The sequence below is a fragment of the Dermacentor albipictus genome, chromosome 4 (assembly GCF_038994185.2).
Source record: "Dermacentor albipictus isolate Rhodes 1998 colony chromosome 4, USDA_Dalb.pri_finalv2, whole genome shotgun sequence".
In the NCBI taxonomy this organism is placed as follows: domain Eukaryota; kingdom Metazoa; phylum Arthropoda; class Arachnida; order Ixodida; family Ixodidae; genus Dermacentor; species Dermacentor albipictus.
In genome coordinates this window covers 113,558,921-113,575,369 of record NC_091824.1, presented here as the reverse complement: position 1 = coordinate 113,575,369, position 16,449 = coordinate 113,558,921, and the positions used below count along the sequence as shown (strand labels likewise).

Genomic DNA, 16,449 nt, shown 5'->3' with positions numbered 1-16,449 from the left:
CGGCAACTGCGAGCGTATAAAAACTTTCGGCCTGCACCTGGGTGCAGGTACTCCTGGCTGCCTATCGGTTGAAGTGGATAGCTGGTTGGCCGAGCGCGATGGCGTCTACAAAGCTCTGACCTCACAAGAAAGCAGCGCCTTATTGAAGATGACAGCTTCACTAGGCGGTGTTACGGACACGGATGACATTATCAGAAGATATTCAACGCTGCTTACGTACATCAAAGCAGCGGCTTCTGGCACTATCCCCATGGTACGGTATTGAAAATGGTTGAACGCCTTTGTCGGAGATATAGAAAACGTAGAAAAAAAACGTTTAAAGGAAATCCCATTCAATTCACTTTCCAGAGTCTGTATAAGGTGCCCCAGCTAACGTTAGCCAAGCTGTTTAAAGAAAAGAAAATAATAAAAAAGCTCAATGCAACATAAGATTTACAACTTCCAGCATCAGTTCGCCGTGACGTCACAAACATTAATGGCGTCCGTTTGGGTCTAGTTATGATATTTTTTTATCAGGCTCTCAGGACCAAAGCAAAGCGCAAACAAACAAAAATATGTTCGAAGGAAAATATAGTGTGTTAGAAAATTAATTGCGAGGACTTTGTTTAAATAATTTCAGCGGGTGTTTCACAACATACTAAAAAAGGGCTCATAAAAAAAAGTAATGTTTGTAGACAAAGGCAGTTTGTTACAAATGCAAGGTATAAATACATCTGATTACGCAATGTGAAGAAGAGGGGCGCAATATCATTGTTTATTATTGGCAGGTACAACTTCTTCGAGAAAGTGGTTCCAGTCAACGGAGGAGCAAGGGCAAGAGGGCTCGGCAACAGATTTAACGTGGCATGATTCACGATCATCTGTGTAAGGGTGGTGCATTTGATGGGACGTGTACTGTGGCTAAGGAATTAGTTAATCGCACCGAGTATAATAAGGGCATACTTTATGGGAAAAAAACGAAATGCTTGATTTTGCGACCAGGTGTGATAGCGGTGTGAGTGCCAGGTTAGTAGTTGTAGCAGATGTACTCGCGGTTCTATCATAGTTACGCAAGGTGAAAATATCTAAATTATTCTGAACAAGTTGCAGAGAAATAACTTGCCTGTTCTGAACAGAATCTCATACAGCGCTGGTATACTCTACCTTGGGACGTGATCTCTTAAAAGATACAATTTTAGAGACGAATTTTAGAGTTTTGATGCTGGTAGCCTAGCATGGTGTTATCATTGTTAATTGCGTAGTCAGTAATGGATCGTCCATGTTAGGTTAGTTTCGACGCCCCACCTAGGCATTTTTACGAGGTTACAAATTGCCGGGGAACATTATTTAATAATAATAATATTTGGGGTTTTACATGCCAAAACCACTTTCTGATTATGAGGCACGCCGTAGTGGAGGACTCCGGAAATTTTGACCACCTGGGGTTCTTTAACGTGCACCTAAATCTAAGTACACGGGTGTTTTCGCATTTCGCCCCTATCGAAATGCGGCCTCCGTGGCCGGGATTCGATCCCGCGACCTCGTGCTCAGCAGCCCAACACCATAGCCACTGAGCAACCACGGCGGGTAACATTATTTAAGTGATAACTACGTATATTATTGATCGCTGGAGAGGCACGCATCAATTTGCACTTTGTAATACGCATGAGACGAGTGCGGGTTTGGAAAGACGCTTTAATCAAGTAGACCAAAGATTACATAGCCGCCGTGCGAGGGGGGCGTCCAACGCTATGCTTTCGCGTGTGCATGACTGCGCACAACGTCATCCCTATGTCACACACTTGCTAACGTCAAGTTCCATTAACCATTCTTCCCACGAGTTAGCTACGTTGATGAGGTCACACCGGAGGCGGTGAGCATCATCAGCAATAATTATTTCCCGAGAGGTCGCACGATGATAGTTAAAAATATTAATGTTAGATGAAAGCGAGAAAGCTAGATCAATAATATAAATAAAGAACTGGAGAGGTTCCATTACCGACCTCTGCGGCACGCCGGAAGTTACATACGTAATCAGCACACATAGACAATCCGCATGCATGTGTCACCTTTCCATCCTCGACTTTTCGTATTGTCATTGGTTCACCATATGTCGTAGTAACAAAGGGAATGCAACTAATACGAAAGCATTACATCCACATAAAGATTTTGCTGTGAAGGGTAAGTTAACTTAGTTTTTAAAGTGCGATATTATGGCCCAATTTATAAAATGGTTTTGAAAAAACAGCAATCTGCGAATAAGAAGCAATCGAGAATACGATGCAACTGGTGCGTAAGTAACGCAACCTGCGTTTCACAAGGAAGTGCTTTCCTACAAACACGCTGTGTTTTTGCAAAACGTGTCGTTAGGTTCTAGAAAGTCAACAAGATTCTTATATATTGTCTGCTGTAGTAGTTAATAGCAAATACAGAAAAGCTAGATGGAGAGATAATTGGCTGACGAGTCTTTATGCTGATTTGTGCAGAGGAAATTCTATCCGAATTGTTCATTGACTGGATAGAGCAGACATATTTAGTGTAATATGAGGATTTATTACAAGACACTAGGCACAGTCTAGTTGCCCCGGCAGTACATGAACGCTGATCGCGCGCACAGCCGACACAAGAGCATTTCGTTCGTCCTCCTCTTCGCTACAACAGCAATTGTGGAAAAGTTTCGCAATAATGAACAAGGTGATAGTAACAGTTTTGTTTCTTGTAGAAATTTTCAGTCAGCCGGCACACAACCCCGGCGAGGAGTGTTTCTTTAACGAGTCAATAAGTTTCTCAGCGCTAGCAGTCTCAACAATATGCAAGGTTCGTTTGATAAGTGGGGTAAAAAGCTATTAAAGATAGTTTCCTTCCAGCTCCACACACTTCTTCCAGCGGGGCTCCAATTTTTTATCCCCTCAGAAAAAAAGGATGGCATGAGGCCCTTGAAGCAGTCGTTTATCACTGAGGTAACCTCTTCATCTGAAGGAAATTTCTCTCCATGCACCCATCAGGTTTGAAAAAAGGAAAAGGTTGCATGGGGCTAAATCTGGAGAATAGGGTGGATGAGGCACAACCATGACGCCTAACTCGTGCAATTTGGCCACTGCAACAAGCGATCTGTGTGGCGGAGCATTGCCTTGGTAAAAGTGAAGTTTCTACCGTGTTAACCTAGGTGGTTGAGCGCGCAATTCTTTTTGTAGTTGATCTAGGAGTGTTGCATAATATGATCCTGTTATCGTTTTGCTATTATGTAAGTAGTCTACAAACATTATTCTTCGTGAATCCCAAAAAGCAGTCGCCAGGATCGGCTGAACAGTCTTTGCCTTTTTTTGGAGCACCTTCATCAGACCCAGTCCTCTGCTTTGACAGCTGTTTACACTCTGGAGTGTAATGTTGTATCCCAATCTCGTCAACTGTCACAAATTGATGCCTAAAGTCCTGCGGATTGTGATCAAGCATCGATAAACACTGCTCCGAGATGTCTCCCTTCATGCGCCTTTGTTCAATCGTCAGCAGTCGCGGCACCCAACGTGCACGGACCTTCTTCATCTGCAATTTCTCATGAAGATTGTTGTGAATTCTCTCTGCCGAGATGCCTACAATTTCAGCTATTTCCAGTACCTTGACTCGGCGGGCGGTCTTCCATGAGAATTTCATGATAATTCTATGACAATTTTATGACTTTTCGATACCTTTGTTGGCGTGGTGACCTCCACTGGACACCCAGGACGTGCTTCATCTTGCGTCGGAGTTCGGCCACATTTGAATTCACTTATCCAGTAGTAAATGGTCTTCAGTAATGGTGCAGAGTCTCCATGAGCTTCGGTCAACTCGGCTTTAATTTGGGCAGCCTTTCAGTGTTTTAAATAAAAATGTTTGATCACTGGTCGAAATTCACCATTTTCCATTTTGGCTGGAATCAACATACAGTTCAAGGCCGATGGCTGTCAGAAGCCTAATAACTGTCGGTACTAACAAGTTCCGCCGTCATATGAAGCGTGCATCTCGCGCTCCACCTAGAAGAAAACAAAATTGTAGGGCCTTCGCTTGTATTATTGCCATATTTATCAAACAACCCTCGTATATATATTTTGACGGATATAGTAGGAATATATTGAGGAAGAAGAGTAGAACGAAAAACTCTGGCTGTCAGACTGTAGGGGAAGCCATACTCCATCTTCTGTAAATAAAGCATTTGATCTTAACGATTTTGGTGGACCTGCGGGGTAATCGCACTCAACACCCGAAGACGGACGTTGACTTACCAATCCTTCGACGAAGTCCTCCTCTCGCTGCTCTCCTGCCAAATCTACGTGAGTTGGAGATGTCTTACGACGCCGAAGAACAACGGCCTGTTCCAACTGTTAGCTCTGTGAAACAACTGAGAGATACCTGCCAATTGGCAGGAAAGCTGGCCGAAGACGTCGAGGAATGGCTCATTTACTTCAAATAGGTGAGCGACTACGACTCCTGGAATAGCGCTTCCCTGCTTAAGAATTTCGTATTCTTTCTAACGGATACTGCACTCGTGTGCTTAGACAGTCATGAGGAAACGCTGACAATATGGAACCGCTTCGTTTAGGAAATCAAGGAGCGCTATGGCGATTCAGCAGCGAAAACGAAACGACCAGGCTAGACGCTACTACAACACGCGCAAGCAGCAGGTGAAACCGACGCAACTTATATCCAGGCAATTATAAAGCTCTGGAGGACGGTGAAATCTCGAATCTCCGAGGAAGACAATGTCGGGCACGTCCTGAAAGGATTCGCCTAGGACATCTATAGTTGCCTCATCGCAAAAGAGAACATAACCTCTGTCGGCGACGTAATTCGGCACAGCTGATTAATCGAGCAACTTAAGACAAAAAGAATCACGCCAAAGTTGTCTGCTGCTTTCGACTTTGCACACGGAGACGCAGCAGTTCATTTGCCATCGTCATGCGCCTGCCACAGAATAGCTACCGGCTCAGCACACCATATCCACCAGTAATCTTATCGAGTTTAATGCTCCGAGCAAAAAGTTATTACAGAGAAAGTCAAAGAACTGCTAAAAAAAGGCGCCACTCGATAGTCGTTCAGTTTAAGGGCGGTGCTTGCCATCCTGATTCGAACAAAGAAAGATGGCTCCTCGAGATTCTGCGTAATTTACAGACGGTGAGACGCAGTATATACGTATATCTGCTACTAAGTATCGACGACGTCATTGATTGCCTGTCTACATGTTGCTTCTCATTTTTCGACACTTGACTTGTGATGAGGCTATTGGAAGAAAACTATGGAATATGACGACATGGAACCGCATTTGTGGCCCCATGCAAATAGCCTATTTGTATTTAATGTTATGCCCTTTGGCCTTTGGAATGCCGCTGTCACCTTCGAAAGATTTATGGACACAATATTACGTGGTCTAAAGTGGGAGATCTGCATGTGTTACTGTGATAATGTAATATTTGTTTGTACATTTGATGAACATAAGACTTGCCTTAGCCTTGTTGTCGACTGTATCGAAAAAGGTGGACTGGTTCTAAACTAAAAGAAATGGGTCGGCTTGGCGAACGTCAAACTTTAACAAGGCTGATTCTTGGGCTAGTTGGTACGGTTTACTCATAATGCCAAAGCTTTTAGGCGCAATTCAGAAATCAGGAACGTGACAGAGACACAGGACAGCGCAGGACAGCGCTGTCCTGTGTCTCTGTCACGTTTTTGTCTTTTTGAATTGCGCTAAAGGCTTTACTATTATGAGTAAAACTTTGTTTCTGGGACACTTAGTCGACAAGGATGGCGTCAGACCGACCCTCGCAAGGATGAAGCAGAGAGCTCCTTCAAACCACTACAGTCAACACGAGGACTTCCTTTTTTCCGTGGATTGTCCTCCCATTCTTGTCGTTTTGTGCCCCGGTTTGCTGACATAGTTAACCCATTCACATGTATTCTGCGGGAAGTTGCGGACTACAAATGAGACGCCGAAGAGTGACCCGTCATTTTCTCAACTGAAGTTCATGGTGACATTGGAGTCCTTCTTGCGTCACCTCGATCCATCTTGCCCGACTTAAATACGCAGTGACGCTAATGGAATCGCAACAGTAGCGGTGATTGTACAACGCCACAATAATGCAGAAAATGCCGCGTATGTCAGTCATTGCCTGAGCAAATCTGAACGCAATTATACAGTCATGGTGCAGGAATGGTTCACGCCTGTTTTCGACGTGCAGAAATTTCGATTTTACCTTTACGGAAGACCATGTACCATGTTCACCGGCCATCATTCCGTATGCTGACTGGTTAGCTAGCATGATCCGTCTGGTCGGCTCCTTCGCCGGGCGCTGCGCCTTCAAGAATACTTTTGGTGTCATAAAAGAGCGGCCGACGTCACGCTTGCGCAGACCTTTTTTCCTTCATTTCTCTTGCGACTGCAGAGGGTGATGAAGAGGAGTTCGATGACTATTTCGCTACTATTACTTGTAGGTTCCCTAACTCAGCTACCTTTCAGCGAGAACAACACAATATCAGCTTGCATTCGCTTTTTTTCACTGCCCGCGGCTATCAAGGCAGTGGTAGCATCTATATTCATGATTGGCTGCTCTCCAAGACCAATTACTCCGGAAATGCAGCGCCTTTCCTCCTAGTTGTCCCCGAGAGGCTCCGTTCGGACGTCCTATGCACAATGCATGATTATGCGACGTCCGGTCACCTTGGCTTCGTACGAACGCTGCAGTACACGCAGGAACGGTTTCATTGGCCCAACATGCACCAGTCAACCAACTGGCACGTCACCAGTTGCGAAACGTGTGAACCGGCAACAGCGTCGCCAGGTCCTATTCGGCCCTTAACACTACTCAGTACGTCTTTTGAGCAAATATACGTTGACCTTTTGGGACCATTTCTCCTATGGAACACCAAGAGCTGTTGCATAATTGTTTGTGTGTACCAGCTTACAAGGTACGCTGAAATTGCAGCCATGCCTTCTCCCACGAATGCTTGCATGGCGGTATTCCTGTTGCGCTCTGTAATCCAGTGATTGCCCACCACATGTTATCATCAGTGAGCGTGATAGCCAGTTCGCTGTTGACGTCGTTGAAGAGCTACTTCGTATGTGCACTCTACATACCAATAGCCTCGTTGAAAGGACGAATAGAACACTAACATGCTTGCCACGTACTTGTCCTCCAACCACAAGAACAGGGACGACGTGTTGCTCTTCATAACTTACGCATGCAGCACGTTGGCATATGAAACCACGAATTATAGCCCATTCTGCCTCCTCTACGCAAGATCACCACAAATCTTTCTGGATGCATGCCTTCTTACCATTTACTCTTCACCATGACGATTCTGTATCGAAAGCCTTATGTCTTGCTTGTAGAAGCCCGTCGGATATCCCATCTACGTGCTCTGGCCTCGCAACGTCATTCGAAAGAACAATATGATGACCGTCATGAACCAGTCTCATTCACCATAGGTGACTTGGTGACTTCTACGGACCCCGTAATGCAAGCGCGCATTATGCCAAAACGTTTTGTCGCAGTATGCAGGCCCATTTGTCGTTCTTGACCATTTAAGTGAGTTCGCTTACGTAATAGCTCGCCTAACCCTTACAAAAGTTTTTATAGAAGTTCTATAGAGAGTCTATGGACGTCTATAGATTGTCTATAGACTTTCTATAAAAACTTTTGTAAGGGAATGCACAGTGGCTGGCGATGCAACATAATGCAGAGGACTTATAATGCTCGCCTGAAATGTTTATACCCTTCCAATCCATCCTTACTGTCTCAAAGGGCTTCGTCTGCTACCGGGTTGTGTGGTGCAGTGCGAAGCGGGACAAGGGACAAAGAAAAACGAGGACAACCAGGAAAACCTCCACATATAAATAAGCCTCGCTGCAATTCCGAACGTGGGTCACGCCATTTATGCGGACGATATTACGATCTGGGCGACGGGCGGATCGCTAGCAATGCTCGAACACTCGTTACAAAGCGCGTTGGAGGCTACCGAAGATTTTCTTTCAAACACGGGCCTTGAACTCTCCCCCGCTAATACGGAGCTACTGTTATACCGCCAGTCCAGACAGGGGGTCAGGAATCTTGCGCCTCTGGAAACTCTGCCGGTAGAAATTCGAGCTAAAAATGGGCATCCCATACCGAGGAAGGACTCGGTCAAGGTACAAGTTCTCCTCATTGACGCCAAGGGCTGTAACTCGACAGCCCTCAACAGGCTCACTGGACAGGCTAGTAATGTCCTAAGACTTGTAGCCCGCGTCTCAAATCGAAGAGGCGGTCTTAAAGAGGATAATTTGCTCAGAGCTTATCAGGCATTCTTCCTGAATCATGTCACCTACATCGCGCCGTACCTTAATTGGGGTAAAGCGGAAAAGGCCAAGCTCGACTCCCTAATCAGAACCGGCCTCAAGCGCGTGCTCGGCCTTCCGCAGTCCACAAGCACTGAGAGGCTGCTGGAGCTAGGACTCCATAACACCATCGATGAGCTAATAGAAGCTCACACAGTGGCTCAGATAATGAGACTTTCATCCACTAAGCCAGGGATTAAGATTTTAGAAGAAGCAGGAATCCAACCCAGACATGAACCGGCGACCAAAGTTAGCTTGACCCGGGAAACCAGAGCTCGCATCATGGTTGACCCCGTCCCGCGAAACATTCACCCAGTGCATAACCAGGGAAGAAGATTCGCGAGAGCCAAGTCCATCCTTAACAAGATTAATCAGCAGAAGCTAGATACCCTCTTTGTCGATGCTGCCAGATATGACAGTGGGGATAAGTTCGCTGTCTCGGTGGTAGACGCGGGGGGCAATCTGGTCAATGCAGCCTCTGTTTATACTAAGTTTGCTCATGTGGCGGAGGAAGCGGCGATCGCTCTGGCTTTTCACAGCTCTAAAGTTCCCGCTATCATCTTCTCGGACTCGCGCACCGCGGTTAAATGCTTCTCGTCCGTCCTCATATCTGAACAGGCGTACAGTATTGTGATCAGAGCACTTCAAAGGACTAGGGACAGTACCGAAGGAGGATACCAAATCTCGTGGTTCCCAGCCCATCTAGATAACTCAATTAACCCGCTTGGATGTAATCCTAACGAGCAGGCCCACCAGAGAGCGCGCGATTTTACGCACCGCACTGTCGCGGGTAGCCAGGCTTGGAACAAGGTCAATATCCACAAAGATCCATTAAGTACATTTCACGAAATTGTTTCTCATTATCGACTAGGCAGGAGGACATTTCCACCCCCTCACCCCAAATTGAACAAACCTCAGGCTACCACACTAAGACTCCTGCAAACCCGTACATATCCCACTCCTCGGTCTCTTCACAGGATAGATCCTGAACACTCACAGTCGTGCCCCAAATGTGGTCATGACTCATTCTCCTTTGACCACATGCTCTGGCTGTGCCCAGCCCTTAACGCCTCTCCACCCATCACGAAAGAACAATGGCAGGACACTCTCAAGAGCAGCAATCTCAACATTCAACTCCAGGCTGTCCAGAGGGCCCACGACATTGCTGCGGGACTTGATCTCCCGGTTCCATCGTGGGCGGAGCCACCGACTTGATCTTCGGGAGCCTTCGGTTTGGCTCCCCGAGGTCTCAGTCCCTCAGGACTCAAATAAAGTTCTTGTCATGTCATGTCAGTCGCTTCTGTGTTGCTTGTCCCGTTTGGCGCTGCGTCCCACAGCCTCATGGAAAACCAACTAGCACAAACCATCACCCTTTCTACTACCGGGGTAATGTAACGGACATAGTAGAAGTGGATTGAGGAAGGATAGCGAGGAGCTCCTGCTGCCGGACTGTGCAGTAACTCAATCGACTATCTTTCGTAAATAAAGTCGTTCATTGCAACAATATACAGGTTGTGTCACATAGATTGAGCCAAAGATTTAAAAATGAGCGGCACCCCTGACGCGAGTTTAACTGAATGCGTAATGTTGGCACTGGCCTAGAGTTACTCAGACTATTTTTCCCCCTTAAATAAAGGCTTAGTTATGTTTAATTACTCAACTTTTTAAGTAATGGCTGCAGACCCCAAGTGTGATACGCAATGTTGTAGAACGTGTTGAGAAACTTGTTTCCAACACGATATATCTCACGTGGTCCTTTTTCCCGCGTTCCAAAGAAAGCCCGCGAAATATGAAAAAAAAAAAACACGGGACGGGGTTCTTGCGCAATTACTGTGCTGCTCTTAAGCGTGCGACGGATGAACAAGGTCGGCTGTAGCGAGACTGGCCCACGACAGGGCGTTATATCTGGTGTAGGTATCTGGGCATGCGGCTTTTATCGCATGACGGCGTAAATGCGTGCTACCGTGCACCTACGCTGTGCGACCTACGAAGAAGCCCTGAGGCTCCCTGCTTCATCACCCCCGTAGTTTGTTCACGCCACTCACCCGGTAGCACTTTCACCAGCCCAACCGGTACAATAAATCGCAGAGCGACGCACGCCTCCTGCGTTTCCCCCTTGCAGCTCCTTCTGCTACGCTGGACTCAGAGCAGCCAGTATACTACGGCGGTGACCGACGCATGGCCCCTCGGAAGTTGGATGCTTGGCGCATACCGGAACACTGTCCCCTGTGCTTCCACTGCGGTGAAGCAGATCCTTTGTACCGCCATTGCCCATACCAACGTCTCGGGTTGCGGGGCTTTTCCGCCAACTCACCGCCACCGCCACTTGGCCAACGACCTTGGGCCATTGAAGATTATCTCGCCCAACAGCGCATGCCACCCCCTATCGGGAGACAGTCACACTCGCCATCACCAAGGCGATTTTCGCCATTGCCCCAGCGATATTCGAGCGCACGATCGCCAACTCACCACCGGGAAAACTAAATACAGCGACCTTTGGAGGCGAGGCCGCAGGCAGTGGACGCGCTGAAGGCTTCCTATCGACGCGAACAAGGACGGACCCCGACCCGATGTCAACCGCAGTTGAAATGAATGACCGGCATTCGCTCAACATACCAATGGTGATAGACGGTTACGCAGTTAGCGCTTTAGTGGATACCGGCGCGGACTATTCTTTCTTAAGCGGATAGATGGGGACATTTCGGAAGAAAGTAATTACCCCTTGGCATGGCTCGCAGATTCGAACGACTGGTGGCCACGTCGTTACTCCATTGGGAATCTGTACGACAAGAGTTCGGATTCGAGTATCGACATATGGGGCGAGGTGCCTTGTCCTACGCAAATGCTCCCGTGACTTCATTCTCGGGTTGACTTTATGCAAGAATACAGCGCTGTTATTGACCTACAGGGAGGTGTAGTCGCCTTTTCAGCCGACCGAGCAGTCGACGGGTACTACAAGCGACGTGACGATATCCTTAGTCTTTCCGAAAAAATCGTTACGCTTCTTCCACGAGCCAGTGTGCTAGTGGAAGTTATGTGCGGTAGAATGTGCCAAGGAATCGCAGAAGTCCTCGCTATTCGTTGTAAGTGAATATGCCTAGCAATCTCTCCGGCTACTATTCGTAAACTGCAATATGTGCCGCACAGAAATTAATTAAGAAGTTAATTATTGAATTTTTCTCGTTTAATTGATTATACGTTTCAATTTCTTGTGCAAGTGATGTGCGCCTCTTTGAATAACGCAGCTGAAGGACTAGAATTAAGCGGTCTGCCACACGCAATTTAAAAAAAAAATCTCTAGGAGCCTAATAATGCTTCCCCCCGTAGAAATTTGCGCAATAATTGTGGGAGCTCCGCCTTGCCGTTCGCTTGGTGAGCCTGTTGTCACATGTATAAAAAAAATGGCTGTGGCTTAGATAAGGTTAAGCCCAGGATGTGAAGCATACTAGCCTTTATTTTAACGCGACAGCGTTAAGGAGCTCGTGTCGCAGAAAAGCCGGTGTCGTCGGCGTCGGCTCAGGCGTGCGGCGCTTGCTCAGGCGCACATTTCGTTGTCGCGCCGAACGCTGCGTTGCTCGACGCTCACCGCGTCCGATGCGGGGCGCGTAGTCGCTGCGCCGTAGCAAAGCCACCTAGAAACAGTCGCTGTAGCACGCCAAAACCTTCGCTTCTCATTCCAACGAGCAGCTCTGTCTCCAGGAGGCATCTTACCTCGTGAGTGTCTAGCAGAGATAAGCGCAGCTGCTTATATACCGCCACGACGCCGCGAGCGACGGCGCGAGTTGGAGCCCCGTTTCTCCTCTGTCGTGACGTCACGGTGTCACGTGGTCAGCCTTGAAGGCGACGCCGCGAGCGTCGGCGCGAGTTGAAGCCCAGTTTCTCCTCTGTCGTGACGTCACGGTGTCACGTGGTATTGAAGGCGACACCGCCGCGCCTGAGGAGCTGGGTTGAGCTCTAGTAATATGCTTCGCATAAAAGAAGCCCTGCAAGGTTATTGACAAGCTTTTATGGATTGGATATTAGAAATATGAATATGTCTTAAATTTCTGAAAATAAACCTATGCCCTGATCTCTCTTTCTGTCTCCGATTTGCAGGGCCCCTCTGTGATACACACGAACGCGGACCTCGTTGTCCTCGAAGGTATAGGTGAGAAAGCGTTCGCGGATGCGGTGGCAGCCAAGACGCCCTACCCACGGAGCGCCGCCGTAGACATGAACTCGCATGTGCCGTTCATGCTGGAGGCTGTATGGCAACGAGTAGGTTCGGATGAATTGTATCTATGGACCAGCTGGACGGTGCTGGAACAGCTCTTGCCTTACGTGTATCCCGCCGTTGCCAAGTTGTACGGGAAGGATGAATTCGTCAATGGATGTATAAAGAGGATCAGGCAGCCGTTCGGAGCGCCTTTTGCTGCCATTGCACTACTTCCCACGTAAGTACCTATAGACAACAAATGCGGATAAGTTCTAGTATGTATGACTTCGACAGTATGTACCAAGACACGTAAATAACTGGCGTGCTTGGTTATCTATGGCATGAATACTACATCGCGCACGTGGACAAGGACAAAGAAAGTCAAGACGAACAAGAGCATTGACGAAAACCGTTGCAGTTGGAATTAATGATGTAGTTGGAAATCACCGATTTAGGGGTTCATATTATCCTTTTTTTATCCTTGTCCACTTGCAGTTGATATTGTTGCGAGAAAGGCGTTTACTTTAAAGACGTGAGGCATGACTCAGAATGGTTGGCGAACGCCGGGACCCGTAGAGAGGCAGCCCCCAGCCGAACGTCGTTTTCTTTCACAGCGAAATTGTCTATGGCTAGGATCCCAAAATTTCTTCAACGCATCCAGCAACACCTAGAAAGCAAGAGGCTCTACCCAGACACCATGTTCGGCTTCAGGGTGAACCTCTCGACGCAGGACATGCATCTGCAACTTAAAGAAGAGGTCCTGGAGACAATGCCCAAGAATGGGGAATACGTAGTCACGGCACTTGATTTAAAAGCTGCTTTTGACAACGTCAGCCACGCCGCTATAATGGAGGGGCTAAATAACACCAACTGCGGGAGAAGAATCCATGACTATGTCAAAGACTTCCAGACCAACAGAACGGCCACAGTGGGACTAGGGGAGTTGAGGAGTGATGTCTTCACCACCCCAAGCAAAGGCACACCCCAAGGCTCGGTCATCTCGCCTATACTCTTAATGTGGCGATGATCGCCCTAGCAGAAAGACTCAGCAGAACCCAGTGCATCCAGCACGCGATGTACGCAGACGACATCACGGTCTGCGTGAACCATGTATCCCTGGGAAAGAAACAGAAGCTACAACAAGTATCAAGCTGCATAGAAAGATACATGAAGGAAAGAGGACTAGCCTGCTCTACAGAGAAGTCTGAGCTATTGAGGGTAGGAAGGCACCCCACTGATTCAACGAGTTGAAACTGGAGGGGCAAAACATTGCGGAGAGGAACATGATAAGAGTCCTGGGAATGTGGCTACAAGCAAGCTAGAAATGCAGCCACACACTCAGCCTGCTCAGCAAGTCGGCTGAACAGGTAGGCAGAATGATAACCAGAGTCTCCCACCGAAGGCATGGGATGAAAGAAGACGACACGCTAAAGCTCGTCAGAAGCCTCACAGTCAGCAGGGTAATCTACTCGCTACCATACCACCCCATGATCAAGAGCGAAACGGAACAAGCAGAGAAAATCTCGCGGAAGGCCTACAAGACGGCACTCAACCTACCAAGAAACACACTGAACGACAAGCTGCTACAGGGATTAGCAACACTGTCGCCGAATTGGCAGAAGCACAGCTTGGAGCACAGTTTCACCGACTCAGAGACACGGCTACGGGAAGAGCGCTCCTGACAAGGTTAGGTCGCGACCCAAGGAGGCATCTCGATCGATCCGCCGATATACCCGACGAGATTCGCAAGACGCTGCAGGTCAATCCCATTCCGAAAAACAAGCATCCAAATCTCCACGCGGCCAGAATTCAGGCGCGGGCAGATTATGTGGAAAGGCATTTAGCCAAACTAGAAAACGCGGTTTTCACGGATGCAGCGCTGTATCCATGGAATAGATATGCAAATTACATTAAGGCAGCTTAGGTAGTGCTTGACAACGCAGGCAAGCTAATCACCTGCGCAACTACACGCAGCGCCAGGATAGTGGAAGCGGAGGAGGTCGCTGTGGCGCTGGTGGCGGCTGAGGGCTATCGAAAATACAAATCGATGGTCATTTTAACGGATTCAAAAGAGACACGCAAGAACCACACAAAGGGTAGAATCTGCAGGGCTGCCTTAGCTATCCTCCGCAAGGCAGAACACCTCAGACACACCGCAACCCACAAACTAATCTGGATTCCGGCACACACGGGGATAGAAGGAAATCAAAGGGCAGACAGCTTGGCTCGCGAGATCACGTACTGTAGGGGTTGGAGGACGGGACTTCGGGATGAAAACCCAAACTTGGGAGGGATTTATTCTACATTATGTACAGGGAGCTGAGACGTCAAGTAACAGTAGTACAGACATTACGGGCCGGCAGCAACTCGGACGCTGCGGCCCGCGGCAAGAAGTTCGAGAGAGGTGAAACAGGGAATCAGGGCATGTCCCAGCATCCTCAGGTCTCTCTGGAAGGCTTCTTATAAGCCCTTCGAGCACTGCAAGTCACGTCATGTTTGACCAATGGGAGAGTCCACTCCGATGACGCCACTTGCAGCCAATGGTAGGCGCCCGTGTCGTGGTGTCACACCTGGCGGCTTGCTGCGGTCTTGCATCGCAGACTGGCCATACACTTCGAACAAGGAGAAGGGGAGGGCAGCACCTGCTCCATTGTCCGACGCCCACCTGCAAATCCCGGCGGTGCACGAACTTGTTGACACGTGAACTTGATGCCTTAAACTTGTTTGCTCGGCCGCTTCTCTGGAATGCGCTTTCCTGCTTCTGCATTCCTCAATTAGCTGTGCTGCAATCCGATGTGGTCTGGGGAACTCGAAGTAATCGCAGGAACCAGCTCCATATCTAACAGCTCGTCCTCGCCCCGGTTGTTCTGAATGGCCGGTGAACTCAATTCGCTGGCCAGGAGGAACGCTGAAAGAAGCTGCAGGGTACTGGGGTCGAGCCTCGTTTGACGAACTTCGGGATCCTAGGCCCTGGAGAACAAACGTCAAACAAACAAAACAGCACAGCGCTGCACCACGCGTAAGCGCAGGCTCTTCACCCCTGACTCGCCAGACTATTACTGAGTCAAAATCAACCCTGATCTTTTAGTTCCCCAATTTTGACAACAGTTCCAACCACCCTTCCAAACAGCTATCCATTTCTCCCCGATTGCCGACAAGACCAGAGTACTATTGTTGTTGCAAAACAAAAGGGTCGTCGACGATGCAAACAACAAATGAAAACAGCCGAACATAACATAAGTGGCCTAACTACACGAACAGCATGTTTCCAATTTATCGCAGTGGCGTACTTATCACACGTATTGGTGCCACTGAACAATCTGGTCACCCTCACAAGTACGTAATCACAAGCGCACTAGCCTTGTGGTCACTAAACAAAACGCGTACTTGCATTGTAGGCAAACTTTTCACTTACGCTTACTCACGTTTCTTTCCTGAAAGTCCTACAGGACACGTGACATAAACGAACAATTAAACTTGCGGGACTTACACACTCCGCAGAACTCTTAAAATGATGCGTCTTCTACTAACTCTTTCCACGCACGTTCACTAAAGAAGTCAGAATACACGGCTGCCCTCACACACACACTAGCAACCCAGTCATAAAGTCTGCTTCCTTCCGTCCACACAGGACACGCGCTAATGGAACTAAGAACGCTTCTCAGTGCAAATCATGCACTCACTCAAATCTACGCGCTTAACCTTACAAAATTCAAAAACGCTTAAAAAGAAAGAAGGTTAAATAACACACACGCGCGTTACGATAGGCCTCTCAACAATAACCTTGACCCTCAGGTTACTCACACACACAAAAAAAAGCCTATCTACTTATTAATGAGCATCTCGCGAGACTACATGTTTACTTAAAACGCATCTTTCAAATCTCGAGCTTCTCAAACGAAAACACAAAGCTCAAACCTTACACCTTGAAAGAAAT

General features: G+C 47.9%; 1 protein-coding gene across 2 annotated transcripts in view; it reads left to right on the top strand.

The window, feature by feature from the left end:
• The window catches only part of LOC139059282 (uncharacterized), a 62,570-nt gene that overhangs the window by 17,049 nt on the left and 29,072 nt on the right, over nucleotides 1–16,449 (top strand). For both annotated transcript variants that reach the window (XM_070537477.1, XM_070537479.1), the window contains exons 5-6: nucleotides 48–253; nucleotides 12,413–12,750. In XM_070537477.1, the coding sequence (XP_070393578.1) occupies nucleotides 48–253; nucleotides 12,413–12,750 (544 nt within the window). The remainder of the gene's footprint in view (nucleotides 1–47; nucleotides 254–12,412; nucleotides 12,751–16,449) is intronic.